General features: G+C 43.3%; 1 protein-coding gene across 3 annotated transcripts in view; it reads left to right on the forward strand.

The window, feature by feature from the left end:
• Nucleotides 1–26,618, forward strand: part of LOC118792949 (sodium/potassium/calcium exchanger 2-like) — a 53,979-nt gene that overhangs the window by 11,558 nt on the left and 15,803 nt on the right. Inside the window, exons 3-5 of one of the 3 annotated variants that reach the window (XM_036550827.1) lie at nucleotides 15,255–15,363; nucleotides 21,015–21,029; nucleotides 24,530–24,580. In XM_036550827.1, the coding sequence (XP_036406720.1) occupies nucleotides 15,255–15,363; nucleotides 21,015–21,029; nucleotides 24,530–24,580 (175 nt within the window). The remainder of the gene's footprint in view (nucleotides 1–15,254; nucleotides 15,364–21,014; nucleotides 21,030–24,529; nucleotides 24,581–26,618) is intronic. The other 2 variants (XM_036550828.1, XM_036550829.1) reach the window with 2 other exon arrangements.

Consider the following 26,618-nt stretch of genomic DNA (forward strand, 5'->3'; position numbering starts at 1 on the left):
AAAATAGAGGAACTGTGACAGGATCCTCTAAAAAAAAAAAAAAAATGAAGGGCTTTTTTTTTTCTTTCATCAGGATGCACTTGGAAGATCAGTTACATAGAGGATGGTGGACCACCACTTTGTTTACATGTATATGTACATCCTATGCAGTTTGGGCCATGAGGCTCAGTGTTACACAAGTGCAGATATATGCACAGGTGCAAGGTGTGACATGTGTTTGCTCACCTTGCTACCAATAAATGAATTATCATTTGTTGGATGGTGTGTATGTGTCTGTGTGTGCATGTGTGTTCATATTTGTGTATAGATATATATGTCTCTGTATGTGTGTATCTGTGTTACATGCATGTGTGTGTTGTATGAATGTGTTTATGTGTGTGTGTGTGTGTGTGTGAGAGAGAGAGAGAAAGAAAGAGAGCTGTGTGTGTGCGAGAGCTCTGTGTGTGAGCTGTGTGTGTGTGAGTTGTGTGTGTGTATGTGTTGAATATTACTGTGCAGGCCCCCCCCCCCCCCCCCCCCCCCCCCAGGAATCTGACAGTCTTTGTGAATTCCGAAGGTTGACCTTTGGCAGCGTGGTGTTGTGGGTTGTGATTGTAAAGCTATCTCGGCAGCCTCATATCTCTTTCATCAGGACTACAGTGCGCTTCCTTTAAACCAGCCTGTGCCTTTTCCTCACTGTGCTCTTACTACAGGAGGGAAAAGGCAAGTAATTATTCTCCCGTACACTCATTTAACTGACTTACAGTTCATTACAACATATTAAATACTCTACAACATTATCATTGAAACGGCTTGAGAGATACAATCACAAATCAATATGGAATGGTTACATAAACAGGGATTTTTATAGACTGTGAGTCATTGTTTGGAAATAATACCACCACATTTCAACCTCTAGGTATTGATTTTATTACTGTTTTAACTTAAAATGTATGCCTTGCTGGCAAAAGGACTCCTCTTGTACAAGAATGTATGTCAGTAAATCGTAAACAATATCTTCATCTGATTTTTAAAAATTATTTTTGGGAGGAATGGGAAGGGGTGGATTATGGAAAAAGAAGACATTGACAACTGAACATCGGCGTAGGAGGACAGAACATTTTCATTAAGCACACTGATTAAAACATTTGATGAAAATGTTTGTTTAAAAATATTAAAACCCTTCACAAGGGTAGATTTTTTGCATTTATTGTATTTTGCCAGTGTCTGTCATATTGGATTGACTATAAGGTTCTAATATTTCACATTGACATTATGATGACATGTTTCAACCCCAGTTCATTCTGGTAAATGTAAGAGAAGATGTACAGGAAACAGACTTAGTCTGTATTGTCCCTAAAGAGGATGTACAACGACCCGATGTTCCTCGCTCTTGTAAGACAAGCTTGGAGCAGCTTACGACAGAGAGAAGAAAATAAAATGGGAGCCAGCTTCATACCTAAATGGAATTTTCCAGGTTATTCATCCATCACCTGCTGGAAATGCTGGAGTTTACATCTTAAACTAGGACAAGCCTGAACCCAGCTTGCACGATGACACAGACATCTTTCATGCCATTACAGGCACTTGGGCTTCCCCTATCACTACATCTAAAGAGCTCCCCCCAGTATGCACTCCTTGTAAACAAAATGTGTTCCGTCAAAACAAATCAAGATGGCCTCAGAAGTCACTTTACAGCAGCTTTCCAGTATATAATTTGGGAAGGAATATTACTCCTATTAGCCCTATTAGCGAGCAAATTAAATTGCCATCTGGTGTATGTGCAAGAAAGCTAGTTTGTTAGCTAGTGGTTACGAGCAGCATGCTATGCTATGCTCTGTTGCTAGAAAGTTGCAAGGATGACAGCATCTCGCTTTCCTGACGAATTAAGCAGTGGTTCTTCATTCCAGTCAGCTGGGTAGATGTGTAAGTGCATTTTCCTGGAAGCACATGACATTGATCACCTCAGCAAAGAGTGTGGTAATGCAGATCCTGCAATACCAGGCAGCAATGGATGCTTGCAGTTTCCACTATGGCTCTTTGCAACATGCCTAAGCAATAAACAGAATTTGTGCTGGGGATAATTTTTTTATGAAGGATTTATTTATTTATTTATTTATTTTTTTTGGGGGGAAAAATTGGAATAACTGGTAAAACTGAAACGTTTTTATGCCACTTTATCAGATGCACTTTGTAAGTCGCTCTGGATAAGAAAATTTGCTGAATGACATTGATGTAATGTAACGTGAATGACAAAAAAAAACTACACAAGCATCCATTACATGGATGAAGGAAAATATTGCATCATTTATAAATGCATTAAGTGCAGGCAAAACAGAGAATTATGGGCAACATTTGATTGACTGTGCCTGTCTGGACATGTCTTGTAATGTTGTGAGGGGGAGATAACCTATGCCTAATCAGGACAGTTGTAGAGGGGAGATGCCTGTAACTAATCAGGACTGTTGAGGGGAGGACACACACACACACACACACACACACACACATACACACACACACAAATAAATACACAAACAGAAGCAGGCACACCTGGATTACATTCAGTGGACTTAACCACATTTCAGAAAGACAGTGAGTAGCAGAGCTTTATTTGATGTATGGAGGTAGTTAGTGAAGGGAATTTTCCGTTGTGAATGTGCATGCAAGGGGTACACGCACAGACAGTGTACTGCATACTGCTGCCTTGCAACAGGATGGGGGTGGGGTGGGGGGGGGGCACTTTAGTTTTTCAGCTTTTCTCTTTTTCAGCACTGAGTTGAGCAGCGTCTGCTCTGCACCCGGGACTGAATAACGACGGGCAGCCGAACTCGCAGACGCAGGAGCTCCACTGTCTGTATTTATTTATCGCTGTCCTGCCTTGGACACGATGCCGCTGTTGCTTTGTGCTGCAGCAGGACCGGCCCTGTGCTGCTGGGTTTGGCTTCATTAAAACAGGGGTCATTGAGTGCGTCCCTTCATTTACATTTTAAGCGATTATTGTTTTTTTTTATTATTATTCTATTGATTTTTATAATGAGAGTTAGAATAAAAGGAGGTTCTCTCTGGCCACTTCAGTAAAAATTCTCAATATTGTTAATGGCCTTATAGTGTATCTTTTTATCATTCAGGTGTTTTGATACTTTTACAGGACATGAAATATCACACCTTGTTCTTTATCGTTTTTTTTTTTTTTTTTTTACCATTGAGGCTTAAACCAAAAGCTATGCCTTAGGAAAAAATACAGAGCCCTGAAGCTGCTGCAGCACAAAAAGACTGAAGTAGATCGTACTCAACCTCTCTCAGTTACCACAACCACTATTACTCCAAACTTGAATCCAGTCCAGAGTACCTCTGTGATGTCACAGATGTTGGGAGTGTGGCCGTTTCAGATTGGTAGACAGCGGCCCCATTTCAGTGGGCGTGTCCAGCAGGTTTCTCTGTCATGGCGAGGTCTGCTTTACTCCCCCAGCCCAATGGCTCTTCGTGGAGTTTACAGCGAGGCCTGCCAGCAGTGTGAGTTTAAAAAGAGCGTGACACGGGACCGGCCCTCTCCCTTTGAAGCCCCCTTACGAGTGTGCGCGCTGAAGTGGCCTGGAATGAATGCCTTTCATGAATATCAGAGGCCTCCAGCTTAAACTGCCGTTTTCAATGGGAGTGATTTCCATGTTTTGCCATTGTCAGGCCTTCGTTGCCGCGCGGATGTTGTTTTAAAAACCCGAGGCGGACAGCGACGCTCGGCATCGGGTGAACTCGTTCAAACCCACGGGGTAAAGACGGCGTAGCCCGCAGGCTTCTCGGCAGAGCCGGGATGCTCGCGGTAGGCGCTGACAGAAAATCGCCTCCCAGGGGCTTTCAGGATTAATTAGCGCTCTGACATAGATGGCAGGTTTGCTTGTGCAGTTTTTTTTTTTTCGTTAACCTGATGTGTGGCTTGCTGGAGAATGTCATTTGAAGGTTACAGAAGATGTGCAGGGGACTGCTCGGGGTGCAGCGACTCAGATCCTGCACCTGCAAAATTCCCACATAATTTTGACTGTGGGGAAGCAGACTGAGGCAGTCTGAATTTCATTTTCAGGACAACTTGAGATCTGAAGTTTATCAAATTGTCGTTGTGCTACACAGTGGCCACGGGGATGCGGCGACATTGTTATGTTCTTTTGCAAGAGATGCCTGGATGTGGTTGTCGCTGCTTCTGTTGATTTCCTCATGGTGGTGAATGCCCCACAGCCTGCAAAGTACTACACACAAATTTATAAGGCTATCCTGGTGACTTTCAGAACAAAACACACCTCTGTTGTCAACCAATATTTGACCTTAACTCAGAATCACATAGTAATGCAAGTATTTTTTAATACAAACGTTTTTGACGTTTTTGTTCAGATCAGTTCAAGGAAAAAAAAAAAAGCAAAGTTTGCATTTAGTTGCGAGTCAAAAAATAAGATAAATTTTGCATCTTTCCTGGGGTCTGTGGCAGGAGATGAGCTGTAATCAGACGCATGCACATGCTGCCTGGAATCTTGCTGCCTGAGTTTGTCTATGGAAGGCAGAATGACACAGGGGGTGTTCAGTGGTCAGTGGTTCCTTATTGCCTGACAGCCAGCATTAGCCTGTTTCCTGCTGTTAATGAGTGTGATAGGCTTGGGGTCCACTAGTGACTGTTGCGTTTAATTGGGTCCGCCTTCAAGGTCAGTGGGGTGCAGGTTGCACCTTAGAATGTGATGTGTTGCCTTTCATTGTGTAAGGCAATCCCTGTGCTTAGAGCTCGGAGGGATGCCATCATAAATGGAGCCTCAAGGTTAAGGGCTGTAAGCAACAGGACATATGAAACCCAATCGATTTGGGGCTATTTTAAAGCTGTGCTGGTAGCTAATGTAATGAGGCTACTGTAAAAAAATATCGAGGGTGTCACCCTCTCCCTCCTCCCTTAAGGGGCCTGTTAACCAAAGCTTCTTCTATACGAACCCAAGTGTACGAGTGATTTGTGAAGCAGAAAGCATTCTAAGATCCTTGGGATGGGAAGTATGTGCTTTGCAAATGTATGACCGACAACTATAACAGGGAGTCCTGAGCCATCACGGGTGTTAATACAGGTTCCTTTTATACAAATCCAAGTTAACTGACACACACATTATGCGCTGGCAATGTGAAATAATAGACAAAGAATACAAAATAAGTGAAGTCCTGTCTGGTTGTGCATTGTGCTGGCCCTTCCTCATGTCCTCTTTTAGCTCTGTTAGGCGTTATCTTGATACGAGTAATGTCCTGGGTCCTGAGAAAACAAGAGTGGCAGCCCATTGCATGATTGCAATCAAGTGATCCCGACAAGGCCTAGAAGGACTAATTATGAAAATGAGGAGGTTGGGTCCTCAGACATGAAGCTTTTCGTTGCAGAAACTCAGGACCTGTTTCACTGTAAGTGACTGCAGAGGTTGTGCGTTGATATTTGTGAAGGTAAGCCTTTAATTTAAAAAAAAAAAAAAGGCATGCTGCTGACAGCAGAAGGTTTGGCGGTGTGGGTGGGAGCTGGGCTAGCTTTCCAGAGTGATAAAGTTCACTTTTTCAGGCCACCATGGAGGGACATCCTTACAATCAGCGGGGGGAAGCGGCGGCCAAGATGGGACGACATGGATGCGCTGTCAAGGAAAATAAAACTGTCACATCGGCCTTGATGGAGGACAAACTGAAAGCTGTCCTTTCGCTCCTGTTTTCATTATATGATGAGCCATCTGACACTTAAAAATAATGTTCAAGCCGAGCGGATCTCTTTCGAAACCATGCTGGCGTATCTGTTAAATCCTGTCCCATTTTCCATGCCGCTGTTGCGTTTCCTTATCCTACCTGTTTGTTTCTGAGCCTTGGCTATTTTGGAAATCAACAAGCCTCCGTTTTTACAATTACGGGAATAGTTTGACCTTGGAAAATGACCTTGGAGCTCCTGTTAAAACAGAATGAAAAATCACCTTGCTAGTACCACAGCACAGCAGAGATGGGCAGGTCACACAAGCAGGGGATTGATTGTCTGTGTACAGGGTTTGCTTCTTTTTGTTGTGAGAGAATAAGGGCTTCATCATATCGTCCAATCAACCTATAAAATTGAGAGCAGTGCACGTTGCTTGTTTGGACCTGGCTTGATCTGGTATCAATTCCCTGAAGCTTCCCTAGCAAACCTCAAGATTAAGCCTTGATAGTCTGAAGATATTCCATTGTTTTCATTATAAATGAAGTTATTTGGAGACTTTAGATGAAAAATGTAAATCCAGGTGACTGAGGTTAAAAAGCAATTACATGGCCTCAGTTATATAAAACTATGGATGGAGGGGGGTATTGCCGTATTAGAACTCAGCCTTGTGTTGTTATAATTAATATATTGTCATTTTAATTGTTTTAGCTAGAGGTGCTTCTGGAATTTCAGCAGTACAATCTGTCAGATTCATTACTTTGCCTGTCTGCTCATTTAATAGTTGCTGGACTCTTCAGAAGTTGGTGATTAATCTCCCGGTGTTATCAGGTCACGTACAAGAGCTTAACTGCCGCTGGTTATTTTAAAGTATTCATTGAATATTTAAGTATCATTTACTTGGAGAAATAATACCAAGCCCCCCCCCCCCATTTTTTGTGTTGAAAAGCACATTGTGCATTAAGCCTGTAGGCATTTACTGTTTTTCTTCACATCCATGGGGGTCAGATGTCAGAGGGGTCTTAAAGAAGACTCCAGGAGTGTAGCGTGAATACAGCTAGGGGTATTAGCTTAAGGATAAAGGGATTAAAAATATATGGTGCGCAGGAATATTAAAGCCTGGCAAATCTACCAGGTCACTGAACCTGAGGACTGCTTGTCCTCTACTCTGATGCAAATACACTCAGATTCATTTCCTTACCAGGCAAATGCATCACACAATACTTTGTGCTTGTGCATACATCCTGTATACTGTTGAATACTTATAGTGCAGTTGTCTTATATTTTTTTGGATTTGATTTCAGGGAGGAACAGGCCTTTAAAAGCTTTGTTTCATTGCAGGGATTATTGAGAAGGTAGTGTTACTGTTTGCTGTGCAGTCCTGAATATCTGCCACTTACAGTCTCTGATGCACCCTCGGGTGAAAACTACAATTACAATGGTAACCAGGAAAATATTTAAAAAATATTGATTACTGTAAAATGTTACAAGGATGCATCTCCTTGTGTTCCTTCTCTACTGGAACAAAAGTGGTGTAGGGCCGGCATTAGTAATATTCAAATGAAACTGTGATTGTGGAGGCAGAGCTGTTTTCATGTTTGGATGCATCAGGACTCAGTGATGCCTACCCGAGGTCTTAGAGATTAATGTGTGTGTCAGGAGCTGCAACGATGCCATGCATATGTACTGTACCCAGGTGCTCAGACAAAGCTCTATAAATATACAGAAAATATTTATCTTCTTAGGGACGTTTGGTTTTATTCTTGGCAACAGTTAGATTAAAAGGTTTGTTTAAAGGTAGGTAAGGAAGGTGCTGTTGTGGTGCCAGGCCTGGATGGTTTTCAGTTTGAGGACTCCCTCTTGAGTTGACTGCTAATTGATCCTCCTTCTATTAGCCAGCATGGATTGTGGTTTCTGTGGATTGCACAATGTTGCTTGTACTCCTCAGTGTTGGCCTATCCTGTGGCCTTCCTTTTGGCCAAAAGTATGTCCTGGAACATACTGGAATATGTTCCTAAGCACAATGGCTTTGATTGGCTATTGGGAAAGTACTTATGGAGGCTGAAAGACCTGGTTGTCCTTTGTTATTTGGAACTGCCTTTCACACACAAGAGGAGACAGTGACTGGATCTGTAGTGGGTGTATCTCAGGGGTTCTGGTGGGAAATCACATCTCTGTCAGCTCCTGCAATTAGTTCTGCCTGCTACGAAATGAAGGGGCTTCTAATTAGTGAAGTGGATGGCTTAAGCTGTTGTTGTTTTTGAGAAATTATTTCTCAAGGCGGTTCCGCGGAGCACTCGGAAAAGGAAGGCGCTCTTGCGTCACGCTTAACAGCTTTCTGAAGAAGCGGCGAGGCCCAGAAGCCGGATTTCAGGCGGGGAGATCAGTCAGGCGATGACAGGTGTGCAGGAAGCATGTGCTGAAGCCGGGGGGTCTTTGTGGGGGTGCTGCAGGCAGCTCTGCACATTAAAATACATGATGATAGCCTGCGAAACTTTAAGTGACGAGCGCTCATATTGGTGTGGTGCTATATTTCAGACCAAAGGAGTAATTTAATGCACATTCCTTTTGCCCCTCCCATGGTAAATAAGAGCTTCATTGATGGAAAGGCAGGTTGTAGAGGCTCTTTTAATGTTGGAGAGTTTGTACGCAGCCCTGCACAGAGGCTGTATACCCAGACTGCATCCAGACTGTAATAGGTGTCTCAGGAAGCAGCAGCCTGAAGAATCTCACAAAGCAACATAGTGTATTAAGTAACTGTTAAAATATTAAAGGGCATGTTAAATAGTATGAATGGCCATGCTGGGATAAGGTCAGTTGTTTAGCAACGTAAAAAATATGCTGCTGGTCATTCTTATTTACATTTTACAGAACCTGAATCTTTTCCACTTTAGATGGGCATGTCATTGTGATTTCATACCCTGTGGCTTATTTACTGATCAGCTGTCATTCGTGTTATAAAAGGGGCTATTTACCACATTAGCATTAGGTTTTCTTTTAGGTCAAGGGCCTACCCGAGTAATTCCAGTCATCAAGCTGTTCCAGCCGGCAGCCAGTGAAATCATTTGAAATCACGTCAATTACAAAATAACGGCCACTGAGGGCTCTGAATAGCCAAGTGCAGAGGTGACGTTACAATTACAATGAGCCACACAATGTCAATCTTTCTCTCAATGGAAACAAACCATGATCAAAAGATTCATCCTTAGGGGTCCTAATATATTTAATCCAGAAATGCTTCTGAAGTGTTTAACATAATTGGAAGTTTTTCTTTTTGAAAATGTCGTGATTTTAACTGGCGTCTCCTTTTTTTTTTTTTTTTTAACTTTGACTAGCCAATTGGCACATGTTATGGTAAACAATTTTCAACTTGATTCACAGTTATTTCTGTAATGGTAATAAGTTAGGGGTGTTTGGAGTCACATTGGCTCATTTTAAATGAACATACCGAATAAAGAATGCCTAACGATGAATAGGAAAAAAAAACTAAAGCACTTTGACTTAAGGTGCATTTGTGTTTGTTTCATTTATGCAATTATGCTCTTTTGGCGCAACAATCGCAAATCCCCAAAAGCACACCAAATCGAACCCACGGAATCTGTCCTGCCTTTTGGTCATTTTATTTTGTGCCATTTTTGCACAGCAGATGTTGGTCCCCCCAAGCTATTAGCAGCATTAGGATTTATCCTCTTTGGGCAAGGATTTATTCAAGAAAGGAACAGTGAGCGTCCAACCGCGCATTCAGTTCTAGCTGCTGTGGCACGGTAATTTGAATGGTATTCCTAGTAAATGCAGCATAATGGTTTAATTTTTTAGGATCATTGTAACTGTGTGTTGGATTAATTGTTCTGAAATGGTCTGCACATTTCCTCAGGCACAGTAGTGTAACAGCATCATTTTTCTCCCGGACACTAACAATACAGTGTCTGGGCAATTATACTGTTCACATCTTGGTCCTAATGGCTTGAAGACTGGAAACCTCTCAGTCCTCCATGCAGTAGCCTTATGAAAAAAGGGCCCTGATGTGCAATGCCCTCCGGTAATAAAAGCAATGTATTCCTGTACCTGCTTTCGAAGGCACTCTGGGACCGGCTCCAGGCCACCCTGCATACCAATTCAGCAGGCAGGTTTTCGAGTGAGGTCTGGTAATGCCAAGATGGATTTAACTTAATTAGTTCAGTGATCTGTGGCGATGTCACCTGTGAGTTACACCGCTGCGCAAAGCCGAGGTCCAGAGTGTGGCCAGCAAACTTGGCTCAAAGGTGCAAACTCGGTTATGGTCACACCACCTGTGGAGACTGTTGCTGCTTAAGTTACCTTTGGATGTCGTTTTAGCCTAAATTGATGTCTGTAATCATCCCAGCATCTTAACTTGTTTAATGCCAATACTTAAGTTTAATCACATGAGCTTCAGTTTAAAAAAGGATGTTTTACATACAGGGTTATGGTGTTTAAAATGATTTGTATGTCCACTCTGCTATGGTACAAGGAGACAGACACTACCAGTAGGGGCAAGAGATGGGGGTGATCTTACTAGCATCCGTAGCAAACCATTGCAATAGTGAAACTACAGTCGAAGTACTATTTTTCAACGCTGGCACTTTAGCAAGTTGGTGAGTCAAATGTGAATTAATGCATGTGGTAGTCAGAGCAGGTATTTTTTCAGTGTCCTCTTTGGTGGCAGGTTGTTCACTACGTTTCCAAAGAGATTTGACACCTCTTCCTTTCGCAGCACCTCCTGTGCCATGCAGCGGGAGGTGAGAGAGGAATGTTTGTAAGTTGGAATATTTTGGCGTTTTCGCCCACGTCCCTCCACTTGGCTTTGCGCCTAGCTGCTGCCAGCTCTAGATAATAAGGGAGTTAATTGCGCAATGCCATGCGGGTTCTCGGTCCATGAGCTTGTCTCTGAGGTGCTGCTAAGAATAATGCGTTATATATGACGTTATGCAACAGTGCTCAGGAAGAGCAAGGTCAACATACAAGGCATCACAAAAATCGGCATCAAATTGAACATCCTGTGCCTGACTGTAAATAGCCTCTTTGCACGGTTAGCGTGACAGTGAAAACTCAAGAAACATGAAATGGCCTGCCAGTTTCAGTGTGAGTCATTCCTTTTGGTCAGTTTTGTTTTTGGAAGTCAGGTTTTGGCAGTGCGGCTGCTGAGCTAGGGATGCGAGGCTTGTGAATTGCACCTGAAAAGGTTGCGGGTTTGAATCCACAGGGAAGTGTTAATGTTGCGCCCTTGTGTAGTTTACCGAGCCCAGATTTTCTGATCAAATATTCAGCTGTGTAAATGATCAGTATGTTAAAAAAGCCCCCCCCCCCCTTTGTGTAAAGATGTCTGTCATGTAAAATATGTGTAAACATTTTCAAGAATAAGTAAACAAAAAAACAAATACTGGCTATGCTTTCAGTTTATCGAAAAAAGGAACAGTTTTTTTTTTTAATTCATTTTGAATAAAAGAGCAGACTCCTTTTGCGTGGTATGAACGACCACTTCCAGCTCACTATCTTTAGTAGTGCTTCGCTATTTTTATGTTTGGATTAGTGCTGTTTCCCCACGAAAACCCCAATGTCCTCCACTGGCCTTCTAAGCAGAAAAAAGACCTCATCAGGCCAGGGCAGGAGATGCACGCATCGTCACGCTCTTTTGCAGGGAGGTGAATGGCTGCTCACACATGTGAAGTGGTTGCTAGGGGAAGGCCTACGAGATGCTTTATGAATACAATACGACTAATGAATGGGTGAATTCTATGAGCTGCGAAACAATTGATTTATTTAACATGGATTATAGCTGTGTCTGCCCCCAGAATCCTTTATTATGCCTAATTATGCTTTTTTCTATGCATGCAGATAAAAAAAAAAAAAAAAACTGAGTGACTGTCTCAGCTATTAGCATTAGTTCATGGTCTTTAGGAGAACATTATTCATTCACTGTTCAGGATACTGCCCCCTCCATGTGCAATACTGTATATTCTGTGTATAAATGTCAGATTTAGCCTGCTTTAACCCCTGCCTGGTTATGCGCAGCTGTGACAGAGGACAGATGGAGTGGTAGGCATACGGTATGGATAGGATTTTTAATCGTCATAGACGGACTTAGGGCTTAGAGTTGGAGGCGGCTGAAGGTCTGAAGTCGTGTCTCTGCTGAAGGAATTGGTTCTGTGTGGCGGCTAAAGCTTTTCCCGAAGCTTAGCTCGGCATGAATTTTCCTAGAGATATGTATGATATAACGCCTTCCAGGAAAACTGGGAAAGATGCTAATCCAGCCTTTGCACGTTGACTCCTGCCCTGTAGCCTCAAAGCCCTCCAGGCGTGGTGCAGGTGATTCTCATTCTCTCTCACCTCCCAATTACACTCGCCTCAGATCAGGAGAAGGCAACGGCCTGTCATAACTCCTTCACTCCCCCGACCTCCTTCCATGACACGGATTTAAGAAAAGAACGACGCGTGTGAGGTGACGGAGGGAGGTGGAGGTGGTGGCCTCCGACACTAAACTGCCAACCGATGAGTCCTGGAACTCGCTGTCCCATAAGCCCTCCCATTTATAGCTCTAATGAGGATCAATTACTGGCCAATGAGGCCTGACCGTTTGGGCGGGGCCCTCGCCATCCAGGCCATGTGAGCGGGGCCAAGCGGTCAGTGTCGAGTCATCCTCTTGGCAAGGTTGTGTTTCTATATTGAGTGTTGGCGTGCTGCGTTCTGACCGTATGTAGGTGTGTTCACACTGCCCTGGCCTTCTGTTGGACGTCGGAGCTGACAGATCTGCTGATGAGTTGCACCTTCTCTTAGGGTGACAGCGGACATGCTGCTTTTGCCCTTCTCTGGGTTTGACCCTCATGTGTTAATTGCCAGCTGGCTCTCGCAGGACGCTGGAAGCGGTGAGCTTCCGTTTTGCATGAACTGAGGCCTTTGACTGATGTGAAAATGTCTTTTTGAAATGGTTCCATGCAGCCTCCTCCGTGCTGACGAGTGGCCTGTTGACGCCACTTAACCCTTGATTCAGTCAGAATGTGCCCTCAACTTTGAAACATAATTAAGCAAAAGTATTTGTTTCTATTTGCAAACACAAACTGTGCAGAAATAACCAAAATTAAAGACAAAAATTTGTTCAGAGAGCAACACAAATGTTGAAGGAACACAAGAGATTAGTGCCAGATTAATCCGTAGCCAGCAGCAAAAAGACTGGCACACAACCCAGTGAAATGGCCTGAAGCTAGTTTTAGCCTGTGAAACTAACTTTACAACAATTCAGAAATATATTACTGACATGATATGGGAAATATTTAAAAATAAAATATGTTAAAGCATTAAAACATATTATGTGAGAATGACTTTTGGCATAAACTTGATTAAACTTGTCAAGCATAAGAATGCCATCACCATGCCAAACATCATAAATTATAATGAACACGCTTTAGGTGAGCAATACCATCATCATCAGATGCTAAACAAGATAAATCAAAGCAAATGTCTTTGTGGCAGGTGAAAGAACAGAAAACCATATGGTTGTCTAAACTTGACTTTTGCTTACTCATCATGAAAAGCAATGTGATGCAAATGGTTGAGCTAAGCAAAAAAAAAAATTTGGAGAACTCAGGAGCGTGCAGGAATTGACCCAAATCATGCCGTGGTGGTAACAGGTCATGTGACTTTCGAGTGGGGCGATTCTCTGTGACGGCCTTCACGTGAACCACGTACATCAGAACCACAGAACCCTGAGTAACACCTTCCCTGCTGCTCTGGATCTTTCGACCCTGCAGTGAAGCTCTTTATATCTCAAGCTAATAAGGGCTGCCCTTCTATTTGAATCCGGCTTCCTGTCTCGTGTCTGTCCACGTCACGTCACGTTAATGTACTGCCCGCCTGTGTCCTCTCATCTGCCTATGATTGTACGGCATGCTTCACATCTCTGTGTCTTTTGTCTTTCTCTTCTCTGTGAAGGCCAGTCCCGAGCCAGTCGAAGACGAGAACAAGCTGTCGGTAGGTTCTGTTGCATTCCTTATTACTGTCGGCCCTGCGTCTGTGTTTTGTGTGGCTAGCCTGTGGCTCCCCTCTCCTCCCTCCTGTCCCACCACCATCCACGCCAAACCTTGCCTTCTTTCTGACCCCTTTTTAGGAACCCTAGAACACCTTTTCTAAAGCAATGCACCCACACTGTGATCTGTGCGTTGCCTCTTGTGTCTGAGGTGTCAAAGATGGTGTCAAAAACAAACCTGGCTTTACAGCAGCGTTGATATATATCGAATGTGTGTAAGTAAATAGTGGAGATGGGTCATTTCTGTTGAGGGGGGGTGGGGGGGGGGTGGGTTGTGATTTCTCTAGCCAGCAATCAGAGCAGCTCGCAGCAAAATCGCCAAATTAGGAACACACGCTGTGGGGCGACCAAGGGAGATCTTAGACCTTCAAAATAAATGTGAAATGTTGTGTCGAGCGGCAAAAAAGGACACTTTCAGCATGGGTTCTCCGAGGCGGCGGGGAATAGAGCGTGTGTTTTTGGCTCGGCCGTGAGAAGCGCGCACTTGAGAAGTGCGAATCAGCAGTTTCTCGCCACGAGCCAGTGGCGCCTCCAGATTGCGGCGGCAGGCCGCTGCGGGCAGCGCATGGCGGACATGTTCGGGACAGCTGCCGCACGCCTGCGGACGTCCTTTGCTTCGTACCTCTCTCCCAGGTGCTAAGCAGTCAAAATGGAAGATTAGTGATTCACCACAGCCCCCTTAGCTCAGCTCGTGCTGGTGGGGTCACCTTAGTGAGCTAGCACCTGAACACCATCAGCTATATTTAGAGGTTACAGAAAACAGTCCGGGTGAGCTCAGACTTGGATGCTGTACATGGTAAGTTAATTTCGTGGTCCTTGTCTCCTTCTCCTCCTTCATTAGCTGAAGTAGATTTGCCCCTGTTTCCACGCCACTGTGATGTCAGCAGTGAATGGAGCTAATTAAAGGTCAAGCTGTGCTTGAGTCAGGAGCAGGCCAGGAGTGCACCTTTCATAATTGCACTGCGCACAGCTGTCATGCATGATAAGATTGGATGAACATTGCCCCCCGACACCCCCCCCCCACGACATTTTCCCCCCCCAACCCTCCTCAAGCACGATGAGTCACCTAGGTCACATCCCAGGATGTTTTCTCATTGGCAGCATTCACAAAAGTTTTTTCATGCAATTACATCTTATTTGCATATCCAGGTGATTTACGATTCTGCATTACGCATTTGTACTTACTTCACTAAATAAGAGGCTCTCTCGACTGCCTTTAGGCTGTTAACTGAGGTTGACTCAGAGCAAAGGGCTGGGACCGCTCAGTCCAGGGTCTGAAGCCAAAGCACTGTGCAAGCTGTGAGAATGGGAGAGGTTATTTCATTTTAATTTCCTTTTTTATTTAGAATTTTGAAATAAAAGCAACACAGGCACAGCTGACAACTGAAGCCCCATCCATGTGTGGAAATCCTGGAGTCACATCGTTACAACTGGAGGTGTAACATGGGTCATTGAAGGTTGCCTGGGCAGGCCAGTTGGGTTGTCCGTGGCCTGTCCAAGCTGGCACGGGCATCGCCGGTTCAGTTTTTCTTGATGCACTTCTCTCCCTCTTCCTTGTAGGCCAAGCCCCGCCTCCAGAGGGGAGGTAGCTCCGCCTCCCTGCACAACAGTTTGATGAGGAACAGCATCTTCCAGCTTATGATCCACACGCTGGACCCTCTGAGCGAAGGTACACCTCACGGCTGCCACCATCATTAGTGTAACCCCCACAGACATCACTGATGCTGTCTAGAGTTAGCGCTTTGAAGCCCATCCTAACCATGTGCAATTATCCTTTTTCACCTCTTAGTAAACGCAGAAGCATCCTTTACTGTCCTGTAGGAACTGACAGAGGCAGGATGATAGACTGCCATATTTTTAGGCACTTTCTTATTTCATGGGATTAGATAAACGTCTTTTCCCCCGCAGCATTTCCCAGGATTCACGGTCTGTGAAACACGCCCACTGCGCCTAGTCTAGCTCTGAAATCTGCAGCTTGGCTGAGTAAGACGGCCCACATGCTGTTAGATGCTGTACGGGATGTGTTGATTCATAACTGCGAATGCGAAAACATATGCGAGAGTTTTCATTTTGGAAAAACGCAAATAATCTCAGAGCCTCCAAAGGCACATCAGTGATTCTCCTTAAATGCAGGTGGGAATACAATGACTCAACGTTGCAACCGGCACAGCCAGTATTGACTTGGCAGATGAGGAGAGGATTTTGGTGCCAGTGCGATTAAGTCCCCTGTGCCACAGATTCTGGCACTGTGTCACAGCAGGGGATCAGAGGCCCAGTTGTAGGCCCTGATGAGGCTGAGGCCTGGGCGATTGCCAAGGACAGTTAAACTCGGGTACCCCGACAAGTCACTAGACTGATTTTAGTGGACCCTAACATCCCTTCTACAGGACAGGGAATCAGGGCTAAAATGTGCAAATTTCTGAAATTGATAACCATAACCAGAGGTGAATTTTATTAATGATTTGCATACATTCATATGTTTGTATCCATGGGTGCATTTTATATTCAAAACCTATGCTTTATTGGTAGAAGTGCTGTCATGCTGTAGATGTTCTACTCTGTATATCAGTCAATAATATTTCATTAGATTTTGTCCCTTTTGCTTAGTATTGCAGGATAAGTGAGAGTTTAATGATTACAGATTGCAGTTTACAGATGACTCAAAATTTGGCTTGCACTTTCAGTGAGTCAATCCTGATATTCCATGTTTTCACTGCGCCTTGAAGCTCGCAGGAATCAAACAAACAAACAAACAATATCCAATCGAATTAATGACACTTCTGTTTCTCTTTTGAGATAAAATATGAATTTTAGTATCAGTAATCAAATGCCAGTTTCACCCAGAGGAGAATTAGATTTATCTGCAATTTAACTTCAGTCATCTTGAGGATGGATGTCAATTCATATCCTGACAGATACCAATATCTGATAAGATAAGTAGACTTAACAGAAAAAAATATATCTGTACCAATTAAAATCAAATAAATTTGTAGAATGGCAATAATTCAGCGAGGTAGCAAATGGAATCACTTCATCATGGACACATTATTCTTAGGTTAAAATTAACACTAACATTAACATTAAAAGTAATGGTAATTTAACAGTAATTGATGCCATTTGAAACTGGCCATTGAATCTTTGCCCTGTCAAATAATTTCACTGGACTGATATAAGCTATTCATTTTACTAGCCTGAGTATTACTTTTACCCTTAATTCAGGCTGCTGCTGCTGTTGTTGGTTTGCAATGGGCAGAGTGGTTCAGTTCGGTTTTGATGTGAGCTGGTCTGAAATTTCAGACTCCTCCAAATCACATGATCTTCTCAAGCAAAATCAGAACCCCCCCTCTCTTGCACTTGTGTGACGTGTCCAGAACAAACCAGGCGGAGCGAAAAGCACAGACCGCTGTTCCCAGCATGCTTATCCTTGCGTGTGGCTCCGAAGGGTTACATCTTTTAGGTGATTCTAATTCAGTCACCTGTCAGGCGCTCTCGTGCAAGAGGGAGCTGATTTCTTTTAATCCGAGCTGAAGGCCCATTAGCAGCGTTCAGAGGAGCGGTAAGCGTCAGCGCTAGCGGTAAGCGCACAAGCGGTAATACAGCAAAGTGTGGGGGTGGAGCAGCCGAAGTTTCAGACTGTCTCGGGAGTCGTGCCGTTCCCACGCGTGCCGTTTGAGAGGGAGAGAGCGCTTGCCAAATTTAATAAGCCTACTCGCAGAGTTTATGAGCAAATCTCGCAATCCGCCACAGAGAAAAGCGCTTTGGAAATAGCGAACGATCGCTTGATTTTTTCACTCCACAGCCCAGATATTTTTCCACCATTTTGATGGCACATTCTTTGTGCTTTTTGTAGGTTTGTTCAAAATAGTTCTGGAGGTAATACAGGTAAACAGGAAAAGAGAGAGGCAGGTAAACAGAAGATTTGCCTTTGAAGTGAGACACAGCATTCATCTGTACCCTTAAGCTTTGGACAGACGTTGCGAGGGGACTAATTTACAGTGCTCGTTTTCAAGTCTGGCTTCAAAGACATAGGTCACCAGTTTTATTAGAAATTACAAGCTGCTCACTATGTTCAGTACCACGCATTTTATGATTTTAATCGGTCAAATCTTAATGTCAAATCAAGGAATAGACCCAGCAAGCCACACGACACGTGCAGTGTAATGCTAAGTGCCACGCTTTGTGATGCCACACCCTCAGCGTCTGCACCCTGGCAGACCTCAGCCCCATACTGCCTGCACAGCCAGCCCCTCTGACTACACAGGCAGACACACTGAGCGTGTCGGGGCTTCTCTGAGGACACAGGGGTTTGCAAACACCTGCCGTGCTCACCAGCCTGAAAGCACCAGGCCCTCTTCCCCGGGGACCACAGCCACTCCAACTGCTAATGTACCAGAGCATATGGAGGGATTCTGCAAAGAGCCCCCATCTGCCATGTTCCACGTATTTGTGGACCAGCTCGACAGGGAAGGGAGAGTGAGAAAGGGAGGGGGGGAGGGAGAGAGAGAGAGAGATAGATAGAGATAGATAGAGAGAGAGAGAGAGAGAGAGAGAGAGAGAGAGGCATAACATCACCTGGTATTAGACACTGAATGAGCTGTTGAAGATAACTCTCTGACACATTAATGTCATCTGGGTGTAGTGGTTGATAAAAACTGTACATCAGCAGTTTATTGTGTAAACAAATATCATCTTGTATGTCTGTATGTCCTCCAAAATAAAGAGAGAAATATATCCAAAACAGAAGGGCTCAAATAAAAATTCAGTCGTAAATCAGGGTGTTTCCGCACACTGCTGCTGTGGTGAGGCAGATATGTTTTTCCATCTGCTGCAGATTATCCCGGTCCCTCTGCCTTCTTGTGTAACGACTGGTGTTTTTTGACAGACAGAAAACCGTTGTGGCGGATTACCACGCCGCAACGTCTTGATCATCTTAAAATGCCCGCAGGCCTGACTGCTTCAGAATTTCGGGGACAGAAAAAAAAAAATACATTTGATGAATCAAACTGGGGGGGAGTGGATTAAATTTAGAAGACGTGCCACTTGGCTCATAGCTGCATTTCAGGCAGAGCATTAAAGAGCTACCTGAAGGTATTCAGGCTTGTTTAATGTGACATGTTAAAGATTGATGATCTGTATTTCCCAGAGTTACTATTTCAGGACCATATCAGGGTAACTAGTGTGCCTGTTTTCTCCTAACATTGTGAATACTGGTTGTAAAACATGGAAAACAAGCTTTTTCAAAGTCTATTTCTGTTCGTCATTCTGGTTGGGTGATTTATTTCTGAGTCATTAGCATTAGATATCTGGTACCTTACATCCTGCAGGGTAGAAGGAAACAGTGATAGTGACAGTGATGATTTCATTCTCTATATATAATCTTATAAAATATGTCTGAGTGTGAAACATCTGCCAACATTATTATAGGTATGTTAAGCTTTCTAAATCAAGGAGGTGATATTTTGATGTGAATGACAAGAATGTGGAAATGCTGTATGTAGACTGAGTGGGTGTTAGTTGTGAATCCTAATTTCTATCTGTACTAGTGGCATAGAACAATTTTGTAAGCATTCTTAACTTCGTCCTAGAGTACTCCTGTTATGCCGTATTCTTACAGTCAGCAAACAGCAAAGCACTTTGTGACTACTTATTTAGGGTGGTATGTATTTTACCACTAGAGGAGTATTGGGAAATTCAAGAAATCAATTGAAAAGTCCTGTCTAAAGTGTTCTCTCGCTACAGTCCCACAGCAAGAGAGTTTGTAAGTGTGGAATGCAGAGAGGTTTTGCTTTGACAGGGAATATGGCACTGTCAGTCATGTTTGGGATTCAGGAACAGAGGAAGAGCTCAAAAAAAGCCCTGGAGCTTCTCCTGGAATAGGCACTCGCGTTTGTAATGGCACCGCTGCACTGTATAGGGAAACACCGGGTTTATGCATATTTCAGAAGACTTTTAACTGGCTGGCTGAAGGTTTTTCTTTTTTTAGCACCCTGGTCTGTTTTATCTCATTGGGCAAAGCGAGGCTCGACTGCCTCTCTCTGGAGGGACTGTTGCTTCCTGCTCTGCTCGTCACAGCCAAGCACCGCAGTGAGACACCTTGCACGGTTCTGTCCTTATAATCTGACTCTACGCCTGATCAAGTCTGCTTTCATCAGAATGCTCCTGTACATGCTCTAAATAGCATCTGAAGATGGAAAGTGAACGAATCAGTTTTGTTAATGGTGGAATTTCTAAGGGTGGTATTTCTCCTTTTATTCAAAGGTCTTTCCCTCAGTCCAGAACAACACAGGCCAGAGTTACCGTGGGAATGTTATGCTCTGCGGGGTGTCCGTCCACAGCGTCCACAGATCACAGAATTACAGTGTTCTGCAAACGCAGCACAGCTTATTAAACACAGTATTTACTCCTTTTCCCATGTGGGCTGAGAGAAGTGTACGCATATGCAAAACAGCTTATGTCAGCCCACTGAGGTAAACACAGCCGCGCAGTGGAATGACAGTGGGATCTGTTATGTGATAAAAATTAAGGCGCAGTATTTTGCAAGGCCACAGTGTTGAGCTGTGAAATTTTACCCAATAAAAACCTCTCCTGCCCTTCATTGCTTTCCTCTGGCAAGATGCAAAGACACAAAGGGGACGTAGAATAATGACTTCTCAGTTTTAAAACGCAGCAGTGCATTATTAGCCTTGTGTAATTAGCGCGTGATGTAATTATGTACATTATTGCCGTTTTCACCTCCCCACTTGGAGAATCACGCAGAATCCTGCAGTGTTATCTGGACGCTTCGGTGCTTTGGTTCAGTGATGAACCTAATGCAACCTCTGTACTCACTGGCATGGTGCTTTTTCACTCCCTGGAGATCAGACTTCAACACCTGAATGAGAGCATTCTTGTAACTGCTCGCTTTTCCTGCCTTGCAAGAATCAGAAAGCATGATACATCATTGATGACACAGAAAGCTTAATGTCTGGCTACGCCATCCTTAAGAGGAAAGGAAAAATGCCACACCAGTTTTGTCCTGTTCCAAAACTGTGATTGCCTGTGACTGTCTTTCATTTGTTTCATGCAAAAAACCCCAAACAAATGGTAATTGTCCTGCTGTACTTTGTCTGAAATGGTGACGTTTGCTTTTTAACTGGTTGACAGAGCACACATACACCAAAAGCCATTTTGGATTTTTTTTTTGTTTCACTATGAAATGCTGCTTACTCATCCAGCTTTTACTTTATCTTGTCTTTTTCTTTCTTCCTTCCTTTCTTTCTGTCTTTCTCTCATTCTCTTCTCCTTTGCTCTCTTTCTCTCTGTCTCTGTCTGTTTCCTCAGAATTTGCTGACTCTGGTGAGTTGACTTTATTTACTCTCTGTACCAAAGGTGTCCATCGTCATCACCGCTTGGAAGTGGCTTTTTGCCCCCTAACTCTCCCTTTTGAATGTGCCTTTCCTCTGATGGCAGTTCAGCTGAGAACTGTCCAGATATCCAGGCATTTGTAGAAAGGCCTTCCCATAATGCTGTGTTTTCTTTTTTTTTCTGTGTGCATATGGCATCATCGTGCTCTCCTTTATAATTTTGGTGTCCCCCTTTCCTCTCGCTAACCTCTGCACTGTGCTAAACACCTTCACACCTGCTATTCTACTAACAAATATGTTTACATGAAATAAACCCTCCAGTACAGAACTCTTAAAGGACTGTCTATGTCTGGTGCAGTCCTCTACCCTGTTGTATATCCATTGTGATGCCAGGAGTGTTTTTAATTTTAAAATTTTTTTTAAATTTCGTTTTTTTTTTTTTTTTTAACTCAACACAACGATGAATCCCAGTCTATTTAAGCTCACTCAGCAGCAGCCTAAGGTATTTCTGTATCTCATCATTAGCATTTGGAAGTATGTCTATTTCATAGTTTTAAAAAGGCAAAACGACAACAATCTTTACGTTTCTGCCATCTTGACCATTATTTAGAGGCAGAGGGGGATGACCTTGAGGGAGTACAGGAAGCAGTTTTGTCCTTGATGTGGCCCAGATTGCAGGAGGCGATAGCCTACATGAGGGTGAATGTGTGGGGTAGAGCATGGTGCTTGTAGCAGGAGAGAGGGACATCAGGTACTCTGAACCCAGGGAATCAGCCAAGGAACCTGGAAACTTCCCCTGGGGTGCTGGTTAATATAGCCTGCGAAGTACAAGAAGCTCCCATCAAGCAGAGAGGCTGCACCACTGCTGTGAGTCATCAGAAATAACATGATGGAAATGGCAATATCACAGGATAGAAGATAAATATCGATTAACCTGTCAGTTACAGACTTGTATTGTTTAGTTTCTGTAACAGGCCATGCTCGGTTAAGTGGCATTGAGGTGGCCCGAGGGTGGTTTGTAATGGTGGTGCTTATTGCATGAGTATGAGTCATCTGTGTGGCTTTCCTCTATCTATTACAGAGCCAGCCTTCATCCACTAAAGTCTGAATCACACCATATACATCAGTGTCCTCCGTGGTGAATTCCACAATGTGTATGCTTTTATGATAAAGTGTGGTACCGTTCAAATGTATAATAAATATTTTTGCTTGCTGTCCACCTCCAGGGGCTTCAGCAGGATAACCATTAAAACAATGTCAGTATAACCAGTCAGGATAACCATCCCACCATGTCAGGATAACCAGTCAGAATAGCCATCAAACCATGTCAGCATAACAAGTAGTATAACCATCAAACCATGTCAGGATAACTAGTAGGATAACCATCAAACCAAATCAGGATAACCATCAAACCATGTCAGGATAACTAACAGGATTACCATCAAACCATGTCAGGATAACCATCAAACCATGTCAGGATAGCCATCAAACCATGTCAGATAAGAGCTTGATGCTGATGGTGAGGGGGTAATAAAGATTCAGAGCCAGTATAGGTGGGTGTTTTTAATCTATCACTGTACTCAGAAACGTAAAATCCATCTTATAATTAGTGGGTCTTATAGTGTGGAATGATTATCTGGTTTGTCCGACTCTCGTTAAATGTGCGGACATGCCGGGGGAGTTCAGATGACTTGTTCTCGCCGAAATGCAATAACTTTCAGGGAACATTTCGCAAAGTTCCCCCCGGTGAGAGAAAGCGCTCCTGTTGTTAACGCCCGGTGCCAAAATTCATTTCGTCTGGAATGAGTCATTTGACAGAAAGCCAGGGTCTGTGGATTCTCTGTCTTCTCCCATCAATGGCTGCTCTGAGGGATCAGACGGCAGCGATTCTTTGTGATGTCACCCTGGCAGCCCCCAGGGCGTGTGCCTGATCAGTTTCCAGAAGAGCGGCTGCTCTCTGGGCTGGCTCTGACCCCAGCGCTCATCGATCCTGCGACTGCGCTGTTTTTTTTTTGGGGAGGGGGGGGGGGGATCACAGACTCCCCCTGTCCCTTCACTTTGCTGAGGGCGTTTTACTACTGAGCACAAAATCGTTTGCTGAAATGATTTGCTCCTGTCTACGTTATGTGAATCAACACACAGCCCCCCCCCCCCCCCCCAAAAAAAAAAAAACTGCCAGGGAATCAATGCTAAAAGCTTTCTGCCCCTGTGAGAGGAATTTGCACGAAACTCATACAAACAAGCCCAGAGGTCAACCGACAAGGTCAGTAAACAACAGTCTTTCCTAGCCGTGAGGCTGTAAAATGCACTAGCATTTAGCATTCTGCAGAGGGTGTATGTGAGTACAGATGGCTCTTTGATGCCGTTTTTCTTTTGGCCTTTTAGGACAGCATAAACATTGGTCTTGATACAGGGTGGTGTATTTTGTGTCACGCTGAAGTTCCTACAGAGGTGTGGATGCAGGACAGTATCTTACAATCTTACAATCTGGTGTTTGGACATTAAAAAGAAAAATAGAGACATTCGCAGATGACATGAAACTTGGGGGTGTAACAAACAATTTCAGGTTATTAGCATAATTCCAGATGCTCTACATAAAATCCATAATTGGACAGACAAGTTTATAGCAAAGACGTCTTTTCATGACTCCAGAAATTATACATTTTGTGAATAAACCTAAATTCTAACGCTGTTCACCCAGTGCTGTTCATAAACGGAAATCGTGCTTTCAGATATTTTCCGTCACTTTTGGGTGAGCGTAAGATATTTCTGTCCTGTCGTTTTGTCACTTGAATTTGCATTTCAGACGACAACACTGTTGCCTGACTCAGCCGCTGTGACGACGCAGCTTAGTCATACACCTGAGAAGCTGAGACAGGAGGGAAAATCTGCTCTGTAGACCAATCGTCCAGATTCCACTTTAAGTCCGTTTTGAATCGCTGTCAACCCTGCTTGGCCAGACAAACTGGCACTGGCTGTTTTTAATTTTTTTAATGAATTAATCCCAGCGTTGGCATCGTTCAGGGTGATGCAGGAAATTCCACTCTCTGCACAATTCATCAGCTCCCGCTAACATTAGAGATTCCGTTTACTCAGTGATGTTCTGTCAGGGATGAAAGGCAGGTATTTGTCAAGTACTGGAATCTACCTGATTGCTTTTCACCATGCTTATGAAGTGTGAAGTCTACATGAAGTTTGGTGCACACGGTACCTGCATGGCAGTGTTTCATTCAGGGACTCCCTCTTGGTTCCAAGTGTGATAGTAGAGATGAGGTGGCTGTGGAGGTGTTGCTGTCTTGACCTGCTTATTCTCACTGCACTGTTTTTTGCACTTTTTGCGCTTCTGTTGGTGATGACTTGCATTGAGAGAAACAACCTTTTTTTCCTGGTATTTGGTGTTATGATATCAATATGTCCTGGTCTGTCATGTTCACCTTTTTCCTTTTTTTGTGTCTTGTTACCTTACACTTGTCTTTTGCTGTGATGTTGTAGAACTTGGAACATATGGAAAGCTAAAATATTATCACACAATGACGGAGGAAGGTAAGCATTTTCTGCTATTACTCCTTCTACAGATTCACACTTTCATGGTCCTACATCTCCACCATTTTGCTGGTATTTGCTCATGGTTTTATTCCTGTTTTATATCATTTCTGGTCTTTGGTTTGTTAAACTCTCTTTGCAAGATTTCACTAACATGAGTGCAAATCGTGGCCATTGTCATTGTTGCCTTTGCTACTTATCAGTTGATTTTTCAGTTGCAATCAAATTCATTTTTTTTAGTTCTAGTCTGCCATTTGTTTTTGTACTTTTTTACTCGATAACGCTTTTTCTGTTTGTTTTGCATTTATATTGTATGTTTGTGTGTATTGTGAAAAATTGGTCTTATATGTTTTTATTTTTGAGGTATGGCTGAATGACTGCTCTACAGAAATATATAGGGCCCTCAAATGTGAAATATACAGTATCACATAAGTCCACTGGTATATATAAATACAGGAATTGTGGGATTTGTAAGTTTGTTATTGTAATTTATTGGAATTCAGTTTTCTCGCATTGTCCTAGTACTGAGGACCAACTATAAAACAGATTACCAGGCAACATCAGGAAGTGTCCTAAATCCTGGAGATTCCACTAAATATGCAAGAAAAATTTATTAAAAAAATATAAAAAAGAATATAAAAGATATATAAAAATATATATAAAAAATTTTAATCTAAAAGAAAAGTTAGTAATGTCTAGAAATGTCACATGTTGCTAATAAATTAGGGAGTGTGCTGGTTTGTACATGAAGTCCACTTCCCTTTTATTTTTAGTGACTCTTATTCAATGCCAAGATCACCTTCATGTTTGTATTCACAAGGACAAAAGAAAACATGTGCTCAGAAAGTGTTTAACACCTGCAATGCAATCTTCAAAGGAGCTGTATTTCGTAGAATTTTTTGGATGGCAATAAAAATAATCCTGAAAATCTAATATTACATATTACATCATTGAAAAGTCATACGATACAACTCAGTGACATCAGTGGGGACCCTGAGCGTCTATATTTCAGGCTCACAGTATGGCTTTGTGAATTAGATTCAGTCAAAGTGAGGGATATGGGTTTGGTATAAATATGAGAGTACTGTATGTCCTCTTAGATAATAAAAAATTTACAAGGCATCTCTGCCACAGCTTACATAACTGTGTACTGTTTTATTGGTCAGGCAGGTTTCTGGCCAGCTGACATGGTGCTTTTGGTGTTCTGCAGTCAGATACGGTAACATTTAACCGTGATAAAGTTCTCCCGGGGCTCAGAGTGGTGTATATTCCACAGGCCTGTTTTGACAGAGGATGAAATTGCTTTCACACGTAAAACGGGCTCACCAAAGACCCATCGAGTGGAAATCCAATAAATCCAGAAAACAGGATTTTTTTTTTTTTTTTTGAAGGTGGCCGAATCTTTTATTTATCAGTTTGTCCCCCCCCCCCCCCGTGTCACTCCCGAGGAGGAGATGCACGGAGACGCTACGCCTCGCCGCTCCTTTCCACGGTGTGCTCTTCTCCCCACCGGTGGCTGAGAGCGGTGTGGGGGGGGGGGGAGGGAGAGGGAGATTTGCGTCAAGAGTTTCAAGTGAAATCAAGTGACTCATCCTCGCAGGGGCTTATATAACATGCAGTTCGGTCGTCAATAGCAGATGGTAAACCAGGAGAGGACTAGTGTAAAACTGATTACAGTGAGATAAGCGGCCATATTGCCACGTCAGAGTGCCGGTCAATAATTCAGTTTGGGATGCATTTCTCATACATGCAAGAGAGAATGCACAGAGACTTATATGCCTGCACTTTAGTGTTTGGAAGGTGCTATTGCTATGTGCTGGCAGTTGTTATGTAATGTGTATTATATTGAAATTAATTTTAATCTAGTATGTAACTTGCAGTAGAATTGGACCTTTGGTACCTATTTAATACTATGCCAATTCAAAAAATAATAACCTAAGAATAATATGTCAAGAAAACAGGCCGCTGTGATTCTGCAATATCAAGCAGCTATTTCCTGTGTGTGCATTCATTCAGGTCCTCATTCTGAATTGGATAT

Source organism: Megalops cyprinoides, chromosome 18 (assembly GCF_013368585.1).
Source record: "Megalops cyprinoides isolate fMegCyp1 chromosome 18, fMegCyp1.pri, whole genome shotgun sequence".
NCBI lineage: Eukaryota > Metazoa > Chordata > Actinopteri > Elopiformes > Megalopidae > Megalops > Megalops cyprinoides.